The 25,969-nt window shown below is 34.7% G+C and overlaps 1 protein-coding gene across 1 annotated transcript in view; it reads right to left on the reverse strand.

The window, feature by feature from the left end:
- The window catches only part of TkR99D (Tachykinin-like receptor at 99D), a 78,286-nt gene that overhangs the window by 17,688 nt on the left and 34,629 nt on the right, over positions 1-25,969 (reverse strand). The window contains exons 3-4 of the mRNA XM_064694622.1: positions 23,377-23,673; positions 18,863-19,074 (exon numbers count right to left, since the gene is read on the reverse strand). Of these exons, the coding sequence (XP_064550692.1) occupies positions 18,863-19,074; positions 23,377-23,582 (418 nt within the window). The 5' untranslated portion in view covers positions 23,583-23,673. The remainder of the gene's footprint in view (positions 1-18,862; positions 19,075-23,376; positions 23,674-25,969) is intronic.

Genomic DNA, 25,969 nt, shown 5'->3' on the forward strand with positions numbered 1-25,969 from the left:
TACGAATTCAAAAAGGTATAACATTTCAAAATCTGACAGTATTTACCCGAGATATTCAATAAAAATCAGCAAAAAAGTTTCGATTTTCGAACCGACTCCGAATTTGAGAAAAAACGTGATGTAACCCCTTGCCATTTTGTTGATTTTGGTCAAAATTTAGATTTTCATTTTTTTGATGCCAATCGATAGTACTGATCCTTACGAGTCCAAAATGGTATAAAATTCCCAAATCGGACACTATTTGGCCGAGATATTCCAAAAAATCATCAAAAAAGGTTGACTTTACAAACGAATCGGTTTTTGGTAAACCACTTTTTCACCCATCGATTTTTAAAATGTTTGAATGCCAATTTATAGTAGGGATCCCTACGAATTCAAAAAGGTATAACATTTCAAAATCTGACAGTATTTACCCGAGATATTCAATAAAAATCAGCAAAAAAGTTTCGATTTTCGAACCGACTCCGAATTTGAGAAAAAACGTGATGTAACCCCTTGCCATTTTGATGATTTTGGTCAAAATTTAGATTTTCATTTTTTTGATGCCAATCGATAGTACTGATCCTTACGAGTCCAAAATGGTATAAAATTCCCAAATCGGACACTATTTGGCCGAGATATTCCAAAAAATCATCAAAAAAGGTTGACTTTACAAACGAATCGGTTTTTGGTCAACCACTTTTTTTAACTCATCGATTTTTAAAATGTTTGAATGCCAGATTGATAGTAGGGATCCCTACGAATTCAAAAAGGTATAACATTTCAAAATCTGACAGTATTTACCCGAGATATTCAATAAAAATCAGCAAAAAAGTTTCGATTTTCGAACCGACTCCGAATTTGAGAAAAAACGTGATGTAACCCCTTGCCATTTTGTTGATTTTGGTCAAAATTTAGATTTTCATTTTTTTGATGCCAATCGATATTACTGATCCTTACGAGTCCAAAATGGTATAAAATTCCCAAATCGGACACTATTTGGCCGAGATATTCCAAAAAATCATCAAAAAAGGTTGACTTTACAAACGAATCGGTTTTTGGTCAACCACTTTTTTTCACCCATCGATTTTTAAAATGTTTGAATGCCAATTTATAGTAGGGATCCCTACGAATTCAAAAAGGTATAACATTTCAAAATCTGACAGTATTTACCCGAGATATTCAATAAAAATCAGCAAAAAAGTTTCGATTTTCGAACCGACTCCGAATTTGAGAAAAAACGTGATGTAACCCCTTGCCAATTTGTTGATTTTCGTCAAAATTTAGATTTTCATTTTTTTGATGCCAATCGATAGTACTGATCCTTACGAGTCCAAAATGGTATAAAATTCCCAAATCGGACACTATTTGGCCGAGATATTCCAAAAAATCATCAAAAAAGGTTGACTTTACAAACGAATCGGTTTTTGGTCAACCACTTTTTTTCACCCATCGATTTTTAAAATGTTTGAATGCCAATTGATAGTAGGGATCCCTACGAATTCAAAAAGGTATAACATTTCAAAATCTGACAGCATTTACCCGAGATATTCAATAAAAATCAGCAAAAAAGTTTCGATTTTCGAACCGACTCCGAATTTGAGAAAAAACGTGATGTAACCCCTTGCCATTTTGTTGATTTTGGTCAAAAATTAGATTTTCATTTTTTTGATGCCAATCGATAGTACTGATCCTTACGAGTCCAAAATGGTATAAAATTCCCAAATCGGACACTGTTTGGCCAAGATATTCCAAAAAATCATCAAAAAAGGTTGACTTTACAAACGAATCGGTTTTTGGTCAACCACTTTTTTTCACCCATCGATTTTTAAAATGTTTGAATGCAGATTGATAGTAGGGATCCCTACGAATTCAAAAAGGTATAACATTTCAAAATCTGACAGTATTTACCCGAGATATTCAATAAAAATCAGCAAAAAAGTTTCGATTTTCGAACCGACTCCGAATTTGAGAAAAAACGTGATGTAACCCCTTGCCATTTTGTTGATTTTGGTCAAAATTTAGATTTTCATTTTTTGATGCCAATCGATAGTACTGATCCTTACGAGTCGAAAATGGTATAAAATTCCCAAATCGAACACTATTTGGCCGAGATATTCAAAAAAATCATCAAAAAAGGTTGACTTTACAAACGAATCGGTTTTTGGTCAACCACTTTTTTTCACCCATCGATTTTTAAAATGTTTGAATGCCAATTTATAGTAGGATGCCCTACGAATTCAAAAAGGTATAACATTTCAAAATCTGACAGTATTTACCCGAGATATTCAATAAAAATCATCAAAAAAGTTTCGATTTTCGAACCGACTCCGAATTTGAGAAAAAACGTGATGTAACCCCTTGCCATTTTGATGATTTTGGTCAAAATTTAGATTTTCATTTTTTTGATGCCAATCGATAGTACTGATCCTTACGAGTCAAAATGGTATAAAATTCCCAAATCGAACACTATTTGGCCGAGATATTCAAAAAAAATCATCAAAAAAGGTTGACTTTACAAACGAATCGGTTTTTGGTCAACCACTTTTTTTAACCCATCGATTTTTAAAATGTTTGAATGCCAGATTGATAGTAGGGATCCCTACGAATTCAAAAAGGTATAACATTTCAAAATCGGACAGTATTTACCCGAGATATTCAATAAAAATCATCAAAAAAGTTTCGATTTTCGAACCGACTCCGAATTTGAGAAAAAACGTGATGTAACCCCTTGCCATTTTGATGATTTTGGTCAAAAATTTAGATTTTCATTTTTTTGATGCCAATCGATAGTACTGATCCTTACGAGTCAAAATGGTATAAAATTCCCAAATCGGACACTATTTGGCCGAGATATTCACAAAAAATCATCAAAAAAGGTTGACTTTACAAACGAATCGGTTTTTGGTCAACCACTTTTTTTCACCCATCGATTTTTAAAATGTTTGAATGCAGATTGATAGTAGGGATCCCTACGAATTCAAAAAGGTATAACATTTCAAAATCTGACAATATTTACCCGAGATATTCAATAAAAATCATCAAAAAAGTTTCGATTTTCGAACCGACTCCCGAATTTGAGAAAAAACGTGATGTAACCCCTTGCCAATTTGATGATTTTGGTCAAAATTTAGATTTTCATTTTTTTGATGCCAATCGATAGTACTGATCCTTACGAGTCCAAAATGGTATAAAATTCCCAAATCGAACACTATTTGGCCGAGATATTCAAAAAAATCATCAAAAAAGGTTGACTTTACAAACGAATCGGTTTTCGGTCAACCACTTTTTCTAACCCATCGATTTTTAAAATGTTTGAATGCAGATTGATAGTAGGGATCCCTACGAATTCAAAAAGGTATAACATTTCAAAATCGGACAGCATTTACCCGAGATATTCAATAAAAATCATCAAAAAAGTTTCGATTTTCGAACCGACTCCGAATTTGAGAAAAAACGTGATGTAACCCCTTGCCATTTTGATGATTTTGGTCAAAAATTAGATTTTTATTTTTTTGATGCCAATCGATAGTACTGATCCTTACGAGTCGAAAATGGTATAAAATTCCCAAATCGGACACTATTTGGCCGAGATATTCAAAAAAATCATCAAAAAAGGTTGACTTTACAAACGAATCGGTTTTTGGTCAACCACTTTTTTTAACCCATCGATTTTTAAAATGTTTGAATGCAGATTGATAGTAGGGATCCCTACGAATTCAAAAAGGTATAACATTTCAAAATCGGACAGCATTTACCCGAGATATTCAATAAAAATCATCAAAAAAGTTTCGATTTTCGAACCGACTCCGAATTTGAGAAAAAACGTGATGTAACCCCTTGCCATTTTGATGATTTTGGTCAAAAATTAGATTTTTATTTTTTTGATGCCAATCGATAGTACTGATCCTTACGAGTCCAAAATGGTATAAAATTCCCAAATCGAACACTATTTGGCCGAGATATTCAAAAAAATCATCAAAAAAGGTTGACTTTACAAACGAATCGGTTTTTGGTCAACCACTTTTTTTAACCCATCGATTTTTAAAATGTTTGAATGCAGATTGATAGTAGGGATCCCTACGAATTCAAAAAGGTATAACATTTCAAAATCGGACAGCATTTACCCGAGATATTCAATAAAAATCATCAAAAAAGTTTCGATTTTCGAACCGACTCCGAATTTGAGAAAAAACGTGATGTAACCCCTTGCCATTTTGATGATTTTGGTCAAAAATTAGATTTTTATTTTTTTGATGCCAATCGATAGTACTGATCCTTACGAGTCGAAAATGGTATAAAATTCCCAAATCGAACACTATTTGGCCGAGATATTCAAAAAAATCATCAAAAAAGGTTGACTTTACAAACGAATCGGTTTTTGGTCAACCACTTTTTTTAACCCATCGATTTTTAAAATGTTTGAATGCAGATTGATAGTAGGGATCCCTACGAATTCAAAAAGGTATAACATTTCAAAATCGGACAGCATTTACCCGAGATATTCAATAAAAATCATCAAAAAAGTTTCGATTTTCGAACCGACTCCGAATTTGAGAAAAAACGTGATGTAACCCCTTGCCATTTTGATGATTTTGGTCAAAAATTAGATTTTTATTTTTTTGATGCCAATCGATAGTACTGATCCTTACGAGTCGAAAATGGTATAAAATTCCCAAATCGAACACTATTTGGCCGAGATATTAAAAAAAATCATCAAAAAAGGTTGACTTTACAAACGAATCGGTTTTTGGTCAACCACTTTTTTTAACCCATCGATTTTTAAAATGTTTGAATGCAGATTGATAGTAGGGATCCCTACGAATTCAAAAAGGTATAACATTTCAAAATCGGACAGCATTTACCCGAGATATTCAATAAAAATCATCAAAAAAGTTTCGATTTTCGAACCGACTCCGAATTTGAGAAAAAACGTGATGTAACCCCTTGCCATTTTGATGATTTTGGTCAAAAATTAGATTTTTATTTTTTTGATGCCAATCGATAGTACTGATCCTTACGAGTCGAAAATGGTATAAAATTCCCAAATCAAACACTATTTGGCCGAGATATTCAAAAAAATCATCAAAAAAGGTTGACTTTACAAACGAATCGGTTTTTGGTCAACCACTTTTTTTAACCCATCGATTTTTAAAATGTTTGAATGCAGATTGATAGTAGGGATCCCTACGAATTCAAAAAGGTATAACATTTCAAAATCGGACAGCATTTACCCGAGATATTCAATAAAAATCATCAAAAAAGTTTCGATTTTCGAACCGACTCCGAATTTGATAAAAAACGTGATGTAACCCCTTGCCATTTTGATGATTTTGGTCAAAAATTAGATTTTTATTTTTTTGATGCCAATCGATAGTACTGATCCTTACGAGTCGAAAATGGTATAAAATTCCCAAATCGAACACTATTTGGCCGAGATATTCAAAAAAATCATCAAAAAAGGTTGACTTTACAAACGAATCGGTTTTTGGTCAACCACTTTTTTTAACCCATCGATTTTTAAAATGTTTGAATGCAGATTGATAGTAGGGATCCCTACGAATTCAAAAAGGTATAACATTTCAAAATCGGACAGCATTTACCCGAGATATTCAATAAAAATCATCAAAAAAGTTTCGATTTTCGAACCGACTCCGAATTTGAGAAAAAACGTGATGTAACCCCTTGCCATTTTGATGATTTTGGTCAAAAATTAGATTTTTATTTTTTTGATGCCAATCAATAGTACTGATCCTTACGAGTCGAAAATGGTATAAAATTCCCAAATCGAACACTATTTGGCCGAGATATTAAAAAAAATCATCAAAAAAGGTTGACTTTACAAACGAATCGGTTTTTGGTCAACCACTTTTTTTAACCCATCGATTTTTAAAATGTTTGAATGCAGATTGATAGTAGGGATCCCTACGAATTCAAAAACGTATAACATTTCAAAATCGGACAGCATTTACCCGAGATATTCAATAAAAATCATCAAAAAAGTTTCGATTTTCGAACCGACTCCGAATTTGAGAAAAAACGTGATGTAACCCCTTGCCATTTTGATGATTTTGGTCAAAAATTAGATTTTTATTTTTTTGATGCCAATCAATAGTACTGATCCTTACGAGTCGAAAATGGTATAAAATTCCCAAATCGAACACTATTTGGCCGAGATATTCAAAAAAAATCATCAAAAATGGTTGACTTTACAAACGAATCGGTTTTTGGTCAACCACTTTTTTTAACCCATCGATTTTTAAAATGTTTGAATGCAGATTGATAGTAGGGATCCCTACGAATTCAAAAAGGTATAACATTTCAAAATCGGACAGCATTTACCCGAGATATTCAATAAAAATCATCAAAAAAGTTTCGATTTTCGAACCGACTCCGAATTTGATAAAAAACGTGATGTAACCCCTTGCCATTTTGATGATTTTGGTCAAAAATTAGATTTTTATTTTTTTGATGCCAATCAATAGTACTGATCCTTACGAGTCGAAAATGGTATAAAATTCCCAAATCGAACACTATTTGGCCGAGATATTAAAAAAAATCATCAAAAAAGGTTGACTTTACAAACGAATCGGTTTTTGGTCAACCACTTTTTTAACCCATCGATTTTTAAAATGTTTGAATGCAGATTGATAGTAGGGATCCCTACGAATTCAAAAACGTATAACATTTCAAAATCGGACAGCATTTACCCGAGATATTCAATAAAAATCATCAAAAAAGTTTCGATTTTCGAACCGACTCCGAATTTGAGAAAAAACGTGATGTAACCCCTTGCCATTTTGATGATTTTGGTCAAAAATTAGATTTTTATTTTTTTGATGCCAATCGATAGTACTGATCCTTACGAGTCGAAAATGGTATAAAATTCCCAAATCGAACACTATTTGGCCGAGATATTCAAAAAAATCATCAAAAAAGGTTGACTTTACAAACGAATCGGTTTTTTGGTCAACCACTTTTTTTAACCCATCGATTTTTAAAATGTTTGAATGCAGATTAATAGTAGGGATCCCTACGAATTCAAAAAGGTATAACATTTCAAAATCGGACAGCATTTACCCGAGATATTCAATAAAAATCATCAAAAAAGTTTCGATTTTCGAACCGACTCCGAATTTGATAAAAAACGTGATGTAACCCCTTGCCATTTTGATGATTTTGGTCAAAAATTAGATTTTTATTTTTTTGATGCCAATCGATAGTACTGATCCTTACGAGTCGAAAATGGTATAAAATTCCCAAATCGAACACTATTTGGCCGAGATATTCAAAAAAATCATCAAAAAAGGTTGACTTTACAAACGAATCGGTTTTTGGTCAACCACTTTTTTTAACCCATCGATTTTTAAAATGTTTGAATGCAGATTGATAGTAGGGATCCCTACGAATTCAAAAAGGTATAACATTTCAAAATCGGACAGCATTTACCCGAGATATTCAATAAAAATCATCAAAAAAGTTTCGATTTTCGAACCGACTCCGAATTTGAGAAAAAACGTGATGTAACCCCTTGCCATTTTGATGATTTTGGTCAAAAATTAGATTTTTATTTTTTTGATGCCAATCAATAGTACTGATCCTTACGAGTCGAAAATGGTATAAAATTCCCAAATCGAACACTATTTGGCCGAGATATTAAAAAAAATCATCAAAAAAGGTTGACTTTACAAACGAATCGGTTTTTGGTCAACCACTTTTTTTAACCCATCGATTTTTAAAATGTTTGAATGCAGATTGATAGTAGGGAGCCCTACGAATTCAAAAACGTATAACATTTCAAAATCGGACAGCATTTACCCGAGATATTCAATAAAAATCATCAAAAAAGTTTCGATTTTCGAACCGACTCCGAATTTGAGAAAAAACGTGATGTAACCCCTTGCCATTTTGATGATTTTGGTCAAAAATTAGATTTTTATTTTTTTGATGCCAATCAATAGTACTGATCCTTACGAGTCGAAAATGGTATAAAATTCCCAAATCGAACACTATTTGGCCGAGATATTCAAAAAAATCATCAAAAAAGGTTGACTTTACAAACGAATCGGTTTTTGGTCAACCACTTTTTTTAACCCATCGATTTTTAAAATGTTTGAATGCAGATTGATAGTAGGGATCCCTACGAATTCAAAAAGGTATAACATTTCAAAATCGGACAGCATTTACCCGAGATATTCAATAAAAATCATCAAAAAAGTTTCGATTTTCGAACCGACTCCGAATTTGATAAAAAACGTGATGTAACCCCTTGCCATTTTGATGATTTTGGTCAAAAATTAGATTTTTATTTTTTTGATGCCAATCAATAGTACTGATCCTTACGAGTCGAAAATGGTATAAAATTCCCAAATCGAACACTATTTGGCCGAGATATTAAAAAAAATCATCAAAAAAGGTTGACTTTACAAACGAATCGGTTTTTGGTCAACCACTTTTTTTAACCCATCGATTTTTAAAATGTTTGAATGCAGATTGATAGTAGGGATCCCTACGAATTCAAAAACGTATAACATTTCAAAATCGGACAGCATTTACCCGAGATATTCAATAAAAATCATCAAAAAAGTTTCGATTTTCGAACCGACTCCGAATTTGAGAAAAAACGTGATGTAACCCCTTGCCATTTTGATGATTTTGGTCAAAAATTAGATTTTTATTTTTTTGATGCCAATCGATAGTACTGATCCTTACGAGTCGAAAATGGTATAAAATTCCCAAATCGAACACTATTTGGCCGAGATATTCAAAAAAATCATCAAAAAAGGTTGACTTTACAAACGAATCGGTTTTTTGGTCAACCACTTTTTTTAACCCATCGATTTTTAAAATGTTTGAATGCAGATTAATAGTAGGGATCCCTACGAATTCAAAAAGGTATAACATTTCAAAATCGGACAGCATTTACCCGAGATATTCAATAAAAATCATCAAAAAAGTTTCGATTTTCGAACCGACTCCGAATTTGAGAAAAAACGTGATGTAACCCCTTGCCATTTTGATGATTTTGGTCAAAAATTAGATTTTTATTTTTTTGATGCCAATCAATAGTACTGATCCTTACGAGTCGAAAATGGTATAAAATTCCCAAATCGAACACTATTTGGCCGAGATATTAAAAAAAATCATCAAAAAAGGTTGACTTTACAAACGAATCGGTTTTTGGTCAACCACTTTTTTTAACCCATCGATTTTTAAAATGTTTGAATGCAGATTGATAGTAGGGATCCCTACGAATTCAAAAAGGTATAACATTTCAAAATCGGACAGCATTTACCCGAGATATTCAATAAAAATCTTCAAAAAAGTTTCGATTTTCGAACCGACTCCGAATTTGAGAAAAAACGTGATGTAACCCCTTGCCATTTTGATGATTTTGGTCAAAAATTAGATTTTTATTTTTTTGATGCCAATCAATAGTACTGATCCTTACGAGTCGAAAATGGTATAAAATTCCCAAATCGAACACTATTTGGCCGAGATATTAAAAAAAAATCATCAAAAAAGGTTGACTTTACAAACGAATCGGTTTTTGGTCAACCACTTTTTTTAACCCATCGATTTTTAAAATGTTTGAATGCAGATTGATAGTAGGGATCCCTACGAATTCAAAAACGTATAACATTTCAAAATCGGACAGCATTTACCCGAGATATTCAATAAAAATCATCAAAAAATTTCGATTTTCGAACCGACTCCGAATTTGAGAAAAAACGTGATGTAACCCCTTGCCATTTTGATGATTTTGGTCAAAAATTAGATTTTTATTTTTTTGATGCCAATCAATAGTACTGATCCTTACGAGTCGAAAATGGTATAAAATTCCCAAATCGAACACTATTTGGCCGAGATATTAAAAAAAAATCATCAGAAAAGGTTGACTTTACAAACGAATCGGTTTTTGGTCAACCACTTTTTTTAACCCATCGATTTTTAAAATATTTGAATGCAGATTGATAGTAGGGATCCCTACGAATTCAAAAAGGTATAACATTTCAAAATCGGACAGCAATTACCCGAGATATTCAATAAAAATCATCAAAAAAGTTTCGATTTTCGAACCGACTCCGAATTTGAGAAAAAACGTGATGTAACCCCTTGCCATTTTCATGATTTTGGTCAAAAATTAGATTTTTATTTTTTTGATGCCAATCGATAGTACTGATCCTTACGAGTCGAAAATGGTATAAAATTCCCAAATCGAACACTATTTGGCCGAGATATTCAAAAAAAATCATCAAAAAATGTTGACTTTACAAACGAATCGGTTTTTGGTCAACAACTTTTTTTAACCCATCGATTTTTAAAATTTTTGAATGCAGATTGATAGTAGGGATCCCTACGAATTCAAAAAGGTATAACATTTCAAAATCGGACAGCATTTACCCGAGATATTCAATAAAAATCATCAAAAAAGTTTCGATTTTCGAACCGACTCCGAATTTGAGAAAAAACGTGATGTAACCCCTTGCCATTTTGATGATTTTGGTCAAAAATTAGATTTTTATTTTTTTGATGCCAATCGATAGTACTGATCCTTACGAGTCGAAAATGGTATAAAATTCCCAAATCGAACACTATTTGGCCGAGATATTAAAAAAAAATCATCAAAAAAGGTTGACTTTACAAACGAATCGGTTTTTGGTCAACCACTTTTTTTAACCCATCGATTTTTAAAATGTTTGAATGCAGATTGATAGTAGGGATCCCTACGAATTCAAAGAGGTATAACATTTCAAAATCGGACAGCATTTACCCGAGATATTCAATAAAAATCATCAAAAAATTTCGATTTTCGAACCGACTCCGAATTTGAGAAAGAACGTGATGTAACCCCTTGCCATTTTGATGATTTTGGTCAAAAATTAGATTTTTATTTTTTTGATGCCAATCAATAGTACTGATCCTTACGAGTCGAAAATGGTATAAAATTCCCAAATCGAACACTATTTGGCCGAGATATTAAAAAAAAATCATCAAAAAAGGTTGACTTTACAAACGAATCGGTTTTTGGTCAACCACTTTTTTTAACCCATCGATTTTTAAAATGTTTGAATGCAGATTGATAGTAGGGATCCCTACGAATTCAAAAACGTATAACATTTCAAAATCGGACAGCATTTACCCGAGATATTCAATAAAAATCATCAAAAAAGTTTCGATTTTCGAACCGACTCCGAATTTGAGACAAAACGTGCCATTTTGATGATTTTGGTCAAAAATTAGATTTTTATTTTGTTGATGCCAATCGATAGTACAGATCCTTACGAGTCGAAAATGGTATAAAATTCCCAAATCGAACACTATTTGGCCGAGATATTCAAAAAAATCATCAAAAAGGTTGACTTTACAAACGAATCGTTTTTTGGTCAACCACTTTTTTTAACCCATCGATTTTTAAAATATTTGAATGCAGATTGATAGTAGGGATCCCTACGAATTCAAAAAGGTATAACATTTCAAAATCGGACAGCATTTACCCGAGATATTCAATAAAAATCATCAAAAAAGTTTCGATTTTCGAACCGACTCCGAATTTGAGAAAAAACGTGATGTAACCCCTTGCCATTTTGATGATTTTGGTCAAAAATTAAATTTTTATTTTTTTGATGCCAATCGATAGTACTGATCCTTACGAGTCGAAAATGGTATAAAATTACCAAATCGAACACTATTTGGCCGAGATATACCAAAAAATCATCAAGAAAGGTTGACTTTACAAACGAATCGTTGAATGCCAATTGATAGTAGGGATCCGTAAGAATTCAAAAAGGTATAATATTTGAAAATCAGACAATATTTACCCGAGATATTAAAACAAAATCATCAAAATAGTTTTTTTCAGCTATTTTTAAGACTGGATTTGGCTACTTTTTTGCTCCCGATGCTCAACTCAGATCCTCTGATTAATGTGGCCAATTCAACTCTTTTCTGGCTAAATTTGGCTACTTTTAGAGGCCGTCGGCTATTTAGTGTCAAAGACAACTCTAACAAAAAATCGAATAGCTTTTTCCAGCAATTTTGAACACTGGATTCGGCTACTTTTTTGTAACGGCAGTTGAGAATACTGCTCCCGATGCTCATGCTTAACTGTTTAAACGAAATCTGCGAGAAAAAAAACTTAGTTGAAAATCTACTAAACTAGCATATTGTGGAAGTAAACAGCAAACAAACAAATCCTTAAATTAATCAAAGTTAATAACGTAACCTTTTATGATTTTGTATAACAATAATATGCAAAAAATACTTTTATTATTTTTGTAATGCATTTTGCCTAATTTACATCATTTTGTTTTACATAAAGAAGTTGTAAATATTAATTTTGTTTGTTTGTAAAAAATATATACGCGGCTTGGAAATCATCCAAATCGTCTGGTTAGGTGCCTTCTAAAGAGACGTAGAATTGGAGTCCGAATGTGGAGGAGATTGCGGCGATTCCATCCAATCTACCTGACAGATCGGTTTATATAATCACCCTAGCCTTGCACATTTTAATGTTAGACTTAATATACACATAAGTTGAATTAAATTTATTTCCATAATAACAGTAAAATTAAAAAAAAAGCAACAAAAAAATTGTAAAAAAATGTAACAAAAAAGCAAATCCAACGGTTCCTAGATGACCCATTTATCCTTGGTTTTACCCTACCAAAGATAACGTCCTAACGAACCTAAATGACCGAAATAGACAAAAAACATGAATGCTTTTTCTTTCAGCCATCGTCCAGCAAACCGCCCCCCTCCCCATCGACGGTACCTAGTGGACCCACATATCCTTGGTCATACCATACCATTGATATAGTCCTAGTGAGCCTAGAGGACCGAATCCCTGCAAAATGCGCACGGAAACGGTCCAAAAATATGTATGCTTTTTATGCTCCTTGTGGGTATGCAATGAACAAAAATTTTAGTTTGTCTGCCTGCTGGGTATTTCTGTTCGCCTGGTACTTCAGCCGAATTTTCGTTTATATCTAGGCACCCAGCTGCTCCTCCGCACGCCCCGTTTGGGTATGCAATGAAACTTTTCATTTTCATTTTAGTTCGTCTACCTGCTGGGCATTTCTGTTCGCCTGGTATATTTGCCGAATTTTCGTTGAAATCTCACGCGCCCTCATAGCAGCAGCTGTTAACAGTGATATCTTAAGTAACAGCTGCTTAACAGTGAACTGTAAAATAACAGATAGTTAACAGTGAACTGTAGCTGCAGCTGCTAATTAACAGTGGACTGTTAATACAATTTTTAAATAAATTTTTCTGGGCATCTACCTGCTGGGCATTTCTGTTCGCCTGGTATTTCAGCAGAATTTTGACTTGAAAATGTGAGCCAACGGCCGGACTCAGGGCATTGGGGATTTTGGGACCGTTAATTTTTAAACCTCAATTTAATTGTGGATAAAGTTTTTAAGAGAATTTTGTTGGGATTTGGAACTATAGGATCGCCAGGACTATATCTATGGTATGGTTAAGCCAAGGATATATCGGTCATCTAGGAACCATAGGGGGAGAAGGGTACGGCTGAAAGAAAACAGCATACAAACATATTTTTGGATCCTTTCCGAGCTTTTTTTGCATAGATTTAGAACTGTTGGTTCACCAAGACACTATCAATGGTATGTTTAAACCAAGGATATTATGGGTCATCTGGAAACCGTTTAAGTTTTAAGTTTTAAGTTCTTAAAAAATGAGTTTGAAGCCGATCAGTCAGTCAGTCAGTCACTAAGATAGTCAGTCAGTCAGTCAATCAGTCAATAATTCAGTCAGTCAGTCAATAAGTTAGGCAGTCAGTCAGTCAGTCAGTCAGTCAATAAGTCAGTCAGTCAGTCAGTCAATAAGTCAGTCAATCAGTCGGTCAGTCAGCCAGTCAATAAGTCTGTCAATCAGTCAGTCAGTTAATAAGTCAGTCAGCCAGTCAATAAGTCAGTCAGACAGTCAACCAGTCAGTCATTAAGTCAGTCAGGCAGTCAGTCAATCAGTCAGTCAATAAGTCAGTCAATCAGTCAGTCAGCCAGTCAATAAGTCAGTTAGACAATCAATCAGTCAAGCTTTAAGTCAGTCAGTCAGTCAATCAGTCAGTCAAGCTTTAAGTCAGTCAGTCAGTCAATCAGTCAGTCAGTTAATAAGTCAGTCAGGACAAACAGTTTTATATATAGAGATATATCAAAATATTCAATAATGTGTTACAGCAGCCTCACGAAGCGAAACTGGAGCCAGCGAGTTGGTTCAAACCCTTAACTGAATCACCGACACTTTATTACAGACTTTAGGAAAGCCTTCTTTTCTTTATTTACACCTCGCTTTCATTCCAAACTATATCTAACGTGGATACACACGAGTATATATCCCAAGTTCCAAATCTCTAACTTCAATCCAACATCCTCTTCTCTCGCTGTAGTCGAGTATAACGAATATTCCTCTTGTCGCATTAGACTGTGTCTGAGCTCTTGCCACGCCCACAAACGTGTCGATTTTGGCAAACGACCTGGCCAAGAAGGCCAAGGGCCCCCCGAAGCCTGTCAGTGCCACGTAGTTGATATCGATTGAGCATCGTCTTAATTAATCAAGACAGAATCACAATGCGAATGAACACAGACACAGATAGAAATGAGATATAACAAAAATAATTCAAATCATAAAGCTGGCATATTATCAGCTTGTTTCACCCCCGAGGAGCTGTCCGGCTGGTTGCGTGACCGGGCACTTTTTCGAGCAGGGGAAACTTAACTTGGTAAACTAATAATAATGGGAGCAGCGTGTATTTAGAAATGCAAATTTTGTAATGGCTTCCAAAGCCGTTCGAGGCTTCAAGGCATTTAGTTTACATAATAATAATCATGGCGCTGAGATAACAGCTGCCCAGACGAGGACTTGCCTGGCTTTGGGCCACCCGATGCCAGCGACAGCATCCGTTCCGCAGTAAGTCAACTTTCCAGCTAGGTGAGGGGGGAAGGGGAAGGGGGGCGAATCTCAGACTCTATTGTGCCTGACAGTGCAACTAGTTTGCCTTCAGATACCCTTTCCTAGGGTAGATGGGGTCTACTTCTTATTGAGATAACTATATCATATCAATATTGGCTTGTTGACTAGATATATCTATTTATACAAAAAAAAAAATTAATTTGAGACACATACAAAGCCTCTCAAATTTCTGTTAAATATTGTTAACAGTAAACAAACATGTAAACTTTTAAAAGTTAACAGCCACAACATCCAGTGCTGTAAAGCAATAGTAGCATAAGACATACTAGTATATTTATATACTAGTATATGGTATATATACTAGTATATATGTATTTTTCTAGATAGAAGCTGGGCACTCTAAGAAAAGAAGAAGAGAACACGAGCTGACGCCGACTCATGAAATTAAGAAAATAGGAGAAAATAATAAGGTTGTAATAATTATTTTAAAACACACTTCTTTTAATTCTTTGTTGTAAATAGATTGTTTTCTCGTTCTTCGTATAATAAGAAATTAAGTAAACAAATTAAAAGCTACTGCTTTATATATAATAATAAAAACTGGAAGAAATTAACATTAAAGCTAAAACTAAATTTAATACTTATATTTAACACACATGTTTCTTCAATTCCTCGTTGTAAATTGATTGTTTTCTCGTTCTTCGTGGATAATAACAAATTCAATTAAGTAAACAAATTACTGCTTAATTTAAAAAACAAATTAAAAATCCTTTATTATATACATATTAATATATTATTATTTATATTATTATATCTATATCTAGACGACCTTAGCTCACAGTGGGAGCAAAGAATCCCAGCTGGGGCTCATGATACTCCTAATTCAATTAATCTAATTAATGCTCCCAATCAACTAATCAATATAAACTTCTGTGAAAAAAATGCTCAGAAAAACGTTAAGAAAAATATAATTTCTAATAAACCAAATAAAATTATTCCTCATCATATTATCATATCACCAATTGTTACAGGTTAAGTTTGGAAGACCTTGGTAGGTTCCTTCTCGAGAAATCGAGAATGTCATCATTAAAAAATCCAGTATTTTATATAAAGACGAGCTAAGCTCAGCGTGGAAGGGCAAATCGTCTGATTTGTATGATTTTTGGTTTGTTTTGAGTCCATGCAGGAATGACATAACTATAAAGTATACAAATGTTTGGCAATATTTACTTGTACCGAGCAACGCCGGGTTATATCTGCTGGTAGTTAAGATGAACCTTATTTATTGAAATATATTAAATAAAATTAATTATAGAAGCACCTCGCATATAATTTACATGCCTTGAAGGGTATTCAGAATTCGTAAAGGTCGCAACTTTCTTTTTTTTATTGACAACTTGTGCATGCATAAGGCCTGCGGGCTTTCGCTTATGTGTGTGCGAGTGTGTGTGTGTGTGTGTGCGAGTGTGTGTGTGTGTGTGCGAGTGTGTGTGTGTGTGTGTGTGTGTGTGTGCGAGTGTGTGTATGACAATTGTCGGAAGGCAGTCAGCTGACAGCATCTGGCCAGGGTTAGTTGTTGTTGCTGTTGTTGTGGGTTGCATTTTTATGCCCCTTTGTTTTAAATGGTTTCGGCAATCCCTGTCGGACGGGGGGACATGCGGACAGACATGCAAACATGCATACTTTCGCATGCAATATAAATGACTCGGCAGGACAAAGACAGGGCGCAGTCAGCAATCTTCCGTTTAAAGACATTCGAAAGGAAAGAGCAATGTCTGTAATGGCATTATTATTGGACAGCTAAGCGAAAGAGAGAGAGACAGACAGAGAAGGAGAGAGAGAGAAAGAGAGAGGGCAACACTTCCATTAGGTAACCTTAGTCATAAATTATCTCTAGAAATGCAATTACGATTCAAATAAAATTTAGCTCAAACGAAGTTAAACAGCAACTGCTGCTAACCTTCGCCTAGTTAGCCTTGAGTATGTCAAATAAAGGAGTATTTGAGTTGAAATTGAGATATTAACCGGCTTTGCCCGACACAAGCGTATTTCATCCAAATTAAGAACCTTTCCAGAGCTCTCCGAAATGAATGAAAACTTTGAAGTGCAACCTTTGCCTAGTTAGCCTTGAGTATATCAAGTAAATGAATATTAGAATTTAAATTGATTTACTTGATCTCGGCTTTTCGCGAGACAAGCATATTTGATCCAGTTTAATCTGAACCTTTTGGCTTATTTTCTGACGTTTGGAGAAACTTAGAGGGATGCAAAACATTTTCAGAACTCTCCGAAGAAGCTATTTTAAGTTGACTTGAATGAAAACCTTAAAAGTGAAACTTTTAACTTAACCGCGCTTCATATTTTCTATTCTTAACTTGAAGAAGTGAAGCTGTGCGTCCATCAATCAGTCCGTAAGTCAATCAATCAGTCAGTCAGTGCAAATTCTTTTATTTATATGCTGGGAGCATATTTTATCCAAAATAATCTGAGCCTTTCGGCTTATTTTCTGACCTTTTGAAAAATTTTCTACACTTGCTAAATCAAATTTTGACAGTAAGAAATGAAACTGTGCATTCATCAATCAGTCCGTAAGTTAATCAATCAGTCAGTCATATATATATATGATGCATAGCATATTTTATCCAAATAATCCAGAGCTCTCCGAAGAAACAATTTAAACTTTATTTGCATGAAAACTTGAAAGTGAAAGTTTCAACTTAACCGCGCTTCAAATTTTCTATTCTTCATCAATCAGTCCGTAAGTCAATCAGTCAGTCATAATTACGATGTAATTCCTTTTTGCGCTGCCAAGTGTCTAATTTTCAGAATACTCGTAATAAAGCTGCACACTTGAGTGTAAGAAATACTTTAAATTAAATAAATACAAATCGAATATTGCAAAAGTATTAAAAGGCCTGAGGGCCTAAAAACAATAAGCCGCAAAAATCATTTGCTGCGGTTGAAGTGCAGCTCGCAGCTTATAAAGCAAATAATTTAATTAATTGTGCACTGGCACGTACCACGAATTTTCGGCTTTAATTGAGAGCAATTTTGAAGGCAAAGCGAGAAAAAGGGCTATCTTCGGCACGCCGAAGATTTAATACCCTTGCAGACCCAACCTTTTCATAAGACTTTGCTCATATCTAAGAAGCATAGGGAAAATAGTTAATGCCGAGTATGGTTAAGATATCATGGAAAAAAAAAAGTTTTCTGTATAAGATCCTACTTTTCGCCCGATCGTTCCTATGGCAGCCATATGATATAGTGGTCCGATGTAAATAAGATTTTGCATAAATGAAGGAAACACAGTGAAATTTATAAATAGCGAGTTTGGTTAAGATATCTTCAAAAACAAAAAACTTTTCCAAACAACAACTAAATTTTCGACCGATCGTTCCTATGGCAGCTATTTGATATAGTGATCCGATGTTGATAGGATTTTACAAATATATGAGGTGCAAAATAAAACTAATAAAAGCAGAATTTGGTCAAGATATCTTTATAAACAAAAAAGTTTTTCATACAAGAACGTACTTTTCGACCGATTGTTCCTATGGCAGCTATATGATATAGTGGTCCGATCCAGCTGGTTTTGACATATGAACTGCGTGCAACAGAAAGAAAAACTTCTGCAAAGTTTTATACAGATAGCTTTAAAACTGAGCAACTAGTTCGCATAGAAACAGACAGACGGTCATCGACTCGGCTGTTGATGCTGATCAAGAATATATATATACTTTATGGGATCGGAGATGTCTCCTTCTATGCGTTATACATTTTACGACAAAATTATAATACCCCCTGCAAGGGTATAGAAAACAAAATCACAAAAGATTGTTTGTAAAGGGCCAGCGTGGCGTATGCGCAATTTATAGCTCATACGCAATGTGCACCTAGTTCACACACACACACACACACATACGCACACGCACACACATTGGATACTCACCTATAAAATAGTTGGTGACGGTGCGCATACGCTTGGTGGTCAGCACAATCCAGACGACAATTAGATTGCCGCCAGTTGCCACAATGACCATGCCGCCAAATAGAATGCTCCAGAGCACCTGGCGCCACCAGGGCACAACAAACGCAAAGCTGGCCACGGGCGCCGCGGCATCCTCATCGGCCACAGGAAGTCCTGTGATGCCGGTGGGTAAACTGTGAGGGAGAGAGAGGAGGAGAGAGAGGAGGAGAGAGGGGGAGGGAGATAGTTGGGTTATAAAACAATGGTGAATTAGTGACATGAAGATTATGTGCGTTAAGCCGAACCAAATGGGTGACAAGTGTGCGTGTCCCCTTGTCTGTGCATGTGTGTGTGTGCGTGTGTGTGTGTGTGTATTAGGCGCATGTAACTGTGCGTGCGTTAACAAATCCTTGTCTGTTGTTATTCATAAAACCTCAGGCTCAGACTGGGCAACGTGTCCCCTTCGTTTATTTAGGGCGTGCGTGTGTATAAAAGTGTTTAAATAGGCATTTCACACACACACACACGCACACACACACACGCATACTAATACAAACACACGCCTGGAAAGCCTGAGATTTGGGCTACCCTGAACTCATTAAAGCTGGGTAAAAAAGGGTATAAGGTCTCGTCAATCTCAATAACTTAAATAGCCAGAGACTTGAAATTTGATACAATGAAAACTCTTTTGGGTCGTCGTTTAATTTATGTCCGCTTAAGAGGAGTGTACGCTTAAGAGGAGTGTACGCTTATTAGAGGTAGGGCATTGATGTGCTGTGTTATATAATTATTTTAGAAATTTTGAGATTTGATACTATAAAAATTCTCTTATGTTCGCTTAAGAGGAGTGTACGCTTATTAGAGATAGGCTATGGATGTGGTCTGTTATATAATTATTTTAAAAATTTTGAACTTTTATACTGTAAAAACTCTCCTATGTCCGCTTAAGAGGAGTGTACGCTTATTAGAGGTAGGGCATTGATGTGCTCTGTTAATATAATTATTTTAGAAAAAATTAATGTCCGCCTTACAGAGGTGTCCGCTGAGAGAGTTTTCACTAAATCAATTTATTTAACATTATTTTTCGATAAGTTTAGTTTAAGTTTTTTTTTCGGTTTAGGGTATGCGATAGTCGGTCACACCCGACCAAAAGGCTGCTACTTGTTTTGAGAGTCTTCAGAGGCTGTTGCGCTGGGTCGTCATCGTCTGTCAACGCTAATACGGCCGTAAATTGGGCCCCGGCTCGTTAGGAGCCCGGACATCAAGTAATTTAATATGCTGTGCCCCGTTTCTCAATCTCTCTGTGTGTGTGTGTATGTGTGTGCGTGTGTGTGTGTGTGTGTGTGTGTGTGTGTGTGTGCTGACATTTGAAGCCAGCTGGGCGTGGCAGCGCCCCAGTTAGTCAGCTGTTAGTCATTAGTGGTCTGTCGGCTCTTCAGAGCAATTAAAAGCATGTATTATGATCGCCTTAGCATACCCTGTACACAATTTGCATAAGTCGTCTCCTTTTCTTGTTGTTGTTGAGAGGATTATCGATTTTTATGGACAGAGCAAAATGTGAAGAATACAAACAAAAAATTAAATAGAAAACAATTTCGAGCAGCAGCCGCAGGCACAAGAAAACGACAAGTGAAAGGAAATTCCTCGAGTGGAAAGTGCTGCACTGAAAGATACCCTGTAAATGAGCTAATGTGTCTTATAAGAAGTCGATAGATGTCGGACTGACAGCAGAGGGTATTCTTTTATATTCACTTGAGTAAAAGGAAAAGTCTTCAGTGGAAAGTGCTGCACTAAAAGCTACCCTGTAAATGAGATATTGTGTCCTATACGAAGTCGATAGATGTCAGACTGACAGCAGAGGGTATTCTTTTATATTCACTTGAGTAAAAGGAAAAGACTTGAGTGGAGAGTGCAGCACTAAAAGCTACCCTGTAAATGAGCTATTGTGTCCTATACGAAGTATATAGATGTCAGACTAACAGCAAGAATTCTTGTATATTCACTTGAGTAAAAGGAAAAGGAAAAGCCTTGAGTGGAGACTGCTGCACTAAAAGCTACCCTGTAAATGAGCTATTGTGTCTTATAAGACGTATATGGATGTCAGACTAACAGCAGAGGTTATTTTTTTATATTCACTTGAGTAAAAGGAAAAGCCTCTAGGGGAAATTGCCGCACTAAAAGATACCCTGTACACGAGCTATTATGTATTACAGATGCCTGGCTGACCGCGGAGGGTATTCTTATATATTCACTTGAGAAAAAGGAAAAGCAAAAGTCTTGAGTGCCGCACTAAAGGCTACCCTGTACACGAGCTATTGTGAAATACATGCTAGACTAACAGCAAAGGGTATTTATTTATATTCACTTGAGTAAAAAAAAAACCTTGAATGGAGAGTGCTGCACCAAAAGCTACCCTGTAAGTGAGCTATTGTGTCTCATCAGAATCCAATAGCTGCCCGACTGACAGCAGAGGGTATTTTTTTATATTCACTTGAGACTTATGCCAATATCTTTGTCTCATGTAGTTTCTCAGGCATATTTGATGCCTTACAGCGACTCCTTCCTCTACTTTATGGGTAACCTTTTCTGCCAATTTTACGCGTGCCGGGAATAAAAATAAGAAGAAAATACATTTCGTCAAGTTAAATCTATTGTTGTTATTTTTATTCTACTTTTTTTTTTGATTTTTTGCATTAAGCCTGCCAACGCGCCGGCAAGCCAAACAAATAAACATTCTAAAGTGGGAAAACATTGAAAATCGCCGGAGCTGAAGAAGAAGAAGAAGCCAAAAGCTTTTGCAAAAGATACTTTTACTTAAGGATGTTATCCATCCTAGCTGAAGCGGAACGAAGACGATTTGTGGTCCTCAAAAAGTATTTTGCGAAAGTCAAACGCAGCAATTATCTGTCCGGGTGGAACAGTCCGTATAAGACTCTATATTTCAGCATGTGTGTGTGTGTGTGTGGGGAATGGGGGTGTGTGTGTGTCGACAGGAGTAAACAAATTTTTGCTGCAGTAAGCCGACCGTCGTTAAAAATATATAAAATAAAAATAATAAAATCTAGAATAACACCACAGCTCGACTAGAAAATACCCTATGAGCTGTCTAGATTTATGTAAATATTTACATTTAATGTAAATAAAGGCAAAGCACAAGCAAAATAATGTTAACAAAAAAATATAAAAACAATGTAATGTAAACAGCTTGTAAAATAATTTGAATAATAATGAAGGAAATTTATATATGAGCAAAATTAAAAAATATATAAAAACAATATAATGTAAACAGTTTGTGAAAATAATATTAAAATTGGTGCGAAACTATTTTAGTGCGCATTTTAGAGGCTGCAATTTCGTCAAGGTTCGAACTCAAGTTCAAGCAAAAGCGCAGAGATATCCGTTAAATTAATGTTAAACATTTAAAAGTCAACAGCCACGACATCTAGTGTTGTAAAGCAACAGTAGAAGAAGACATACTAGTATATAGTTTAAGACAAGCTAGTATATAGTATAAGACATACTAGTAAATAGTAGAAGACATACTAGTATAAAGTATAAGACATACTAGTATAAAGTATAAGACATACTAGTATATAGTAGAAGACATACTAGTATATAGTATAAGACATAATAGTATAAAGTATAAGACATATTAGTATAAAGTATAAGACATACTAGTATATAGTAGAAGACATACTAGTATAAAGTATAAGACATACTAGTATATAGTAGAAGACATACTAGTATAAAGTATAAGACATTCTAGTATAGAGTATAAACATACTAGTTGTGTATTTTTTTAAAGTTGGACACTCTAACAGTAGTATAAGACATACTAGTATATATATACTAGCAAACTATATACTAGTAGTATATACATACTAGTATATGTGTATTTTATGTAAATAGAAGTTGGGCACTCTAAAAAAAAAAAGAATTGAACACGAGGTGAAAATAAAAAATAAATAATAAAAAATAAAAAGAATAAAGAGGAATATATAATCTATTTGATAATAAAAAATATGTCCTACCCTTCCGCTGGGAATGCTTTAAGTGCGCAGCAGAAGACATAAAGAAGTCACGAGCAGCACACACACGCACACACGCACACACACACCGAGGACCATAGATAAATGCGGAATGTGTTTTGTATATGTTTGTATTTGTATTTGTATTCGTATTTGTATTCCGCGTGGGCCATCAATGTAATGTATTTGAAACGGAAATAAAAGCCATGGCAAAACGGAAATGCATGACTGATTGAACTGAATGACTGACTGAAGTGAATGACTGACTGACTGAAGTGAATGACTGATTGACTGACTGACTGAATGGCTGAATGATGCGTCATTAGATATGCATGGCCAGTAGACAAAGCTCATCAGCCCAAATCCTGAGCTGTCTAATGCATTGCTCTAATGAGGCGGGCACTAATTCAATTTGTATCATAATTAGACATTCGGACTGAACGCCTTTTTCTCTCTCTGCGTACTTACACCCTGCTCAGATTGTGGCCCAGACTGGCCTGTTTGCCATCCGGCCCGAATTCGCCGGAGAATGGAGTCTGATTGGCCAAGATGCTATTCATGGCATTAGAGAGCAGGACGGGGGCATAAGTGCTCCAGTTGCTCCATGTGTTCTCCAGCAGCAGCTCCTCCTCGTTGTTGTTATCCATGACCTGTCCAGCTCCTCCGTCCAGCATGATCTTTGGTGGAGAGGGGGGCTTCCTCCCTTTGTTTGCCCGGACTAATGTTGCGTGTCCTTATTTGGCTGCCATTTGTTTGCTTGTGCGCCTGCAAAAACAACAAACGGAAAGAATAATACATTTAACTAATTTCCTTTTTACTTTGCTTTTTATTTTTAGCATAAGGTCAAATAATTCTTCCCTCTTCAAAAAATGGGCTCAAAAGTTTTGCTAGTTTGATTTTCATTTGTATTTGTCGCCGGGTTGGGCTCATTTTGTGGCCAGCAAAAAGGTTTTTTTTTTGGTTGTTGTTTGTTTTGGGTGCCAAATAAAATGTATTTCCACACAAAGCGCTTTAATATAGGAGTCATATTAGGGCGCTTTTCAAATGTAAATGGGGCTGCCTTTTTGAGAGGAAAAGCAAGTAAAAGTATTCTAGTCGGGCGTGCCCGTTCCGGAGATACCCTAAACAAAAAGAAGTGACCCCTATTGATTAACTTCGGTGTTTATAGTCCGATTTTCTATTAATGTTCGTGGCTTAAATATTTTAAATTAATATTTTAATATTTTAAATTAAATTTATTTTATTTTAGTGCTTTTTCTATATATAATATATTTAATTTATATATATATAATAAATATAAGTCAGAGTATTCTAATTGGGCGTGCCCGATCATGAGATACCCTGCACTTCTTTTTATATACTTTACATTTTCATTGTAAAAATAAAATTTTTATTATTTTTATAAATTACCCAAATTAATTCACTATGTTTAAAGATTAATTAATCGCCAAAAACACGCGATCCTTTTTGCTTAACTTCGGTGCTTATAGTCCGATTTTCTTGCAATTTTCGTGGTTCAAAAATGGCACACAAAAAATACTCTCTCTTTAAAAATGCGTTCTTATACTTGAGAAAAATTTTTAATTTGTATAATATTATACAAAAACATAAAATTTTTAAACAGTGCTCAAAAAGTTTTTAAATTTATTTTAATCGATTTGGATATCGAAGAAAATGGGACAATATATCGATAAACTTGTTTTGCACAGGGTATGATATATATATATATCAGGTTTATAGTTCTTCAAGTATACGAGATTAACGCGTTTACATAGAACGACCTGACCATATACATATATAATATTATTCTATATTATGTTATATTATATTATATTATATTATATTATATTATATTATTATATTTATACTATAATATTTATATATTTATTTATTTATATTTATGCTTTATATATATATTTTGTATTTTTGGTCGAATAGCCCTTTTTACCACTTTCCAAATGGGTTCAACCTTTAAAAACCCCAATTTAAATTAAAAAAACAAACTTTTAAATTAGCACAAACTTTGTTACATCAAAGGCAAAATAAACATGGCTACATCGGAAATTAATTAAACTGCATTGAAATTTATGTGGGCCTAAAACCTTTCATAATTAACCTAAGCATTACATGCTAGAAAGCCTTTTGACATGTCCACAACGTGGTCTGCAATTAATATATGTCGTTCAATTAGCTCCCAATTAGGGTTTCTCTTGCGTCCACAGCGCAACCACAACAAACTCCTTAAGAGCACATCATTTAAATCGAGTTTAATTAATGTTCGGCATTTAATAAATTGATGTATTGATTTTCACTAAACCTGAAGAGAGCAAAAACTGCCTTTAGTATTTTCCAGTCCAGCTGCAATCGAATCAAATCAAATGCATTTCTTATCTAAGCAAAAACACTTGAAACAAGTAAGAGGTTCTAGTCGGGAGCTTCCGACTAGGGGATACCCTGAAGCCTCTTCTTCCGAAAAGCGAAAGCTTTAAAATGAAAGATACTTGATATATATATACTATTCTAGAAAATGCATGTCAAGTTTGGTGACTCTAGCTCTTATAATTTACGAGATTTGCTCAAAAAACAGGATTTCGATATAGATTTTTATCGATCACTTGGAATCGGGGCAAGTTATCGAATATCGGAAACAAACTTGACCTGCGCGGGCACTAGGAGGACCTACAACCTAAATTTCAAGTCTCTAGCTCTTATAGGTTTCGAGATCCTTGCGTTCATACACACGGACCGACGGACAAACGGACGGACATGGCTAGATCGACTCGGCTGTTGATGCTGATCAAGAATATATAGACTTTATGGGGTCGAAGATGCTTCCTTCTGCCTGTTACATACATTTGCACAAATACATTATACCCTTTTTACCCACTTTCAATGGGTTCAGGGTATAAAAACCACTCGAGAAACAGTTCGAGAATATTTGCCAAAAAGGGGGTGGACTCTGAGATACCCATTGTTGAAGCGCCTAATGCTCAGTTATTCAATTTAGGTTTTTCTTTTTGTTTTGTCCTTTGACTGGGCGAAAACAAAGAACAGAATTCGG

Source organism: Drosophila montana, unplaced genomic scaffold (assembly GCF_035044405.1).
Source record: "Drosophila montana isolate Dmon_TW-CO22-7 unplaced genomic scaffold, ASM3504440v1 contig_3733_1, whole genome shotgun sequence".
Lineage (NCBI taxonomy): Eukaryota > Metazoa > Arthropoda > Insecta > Diptera > Drosophilidae > Drosophila > Drosophila montana.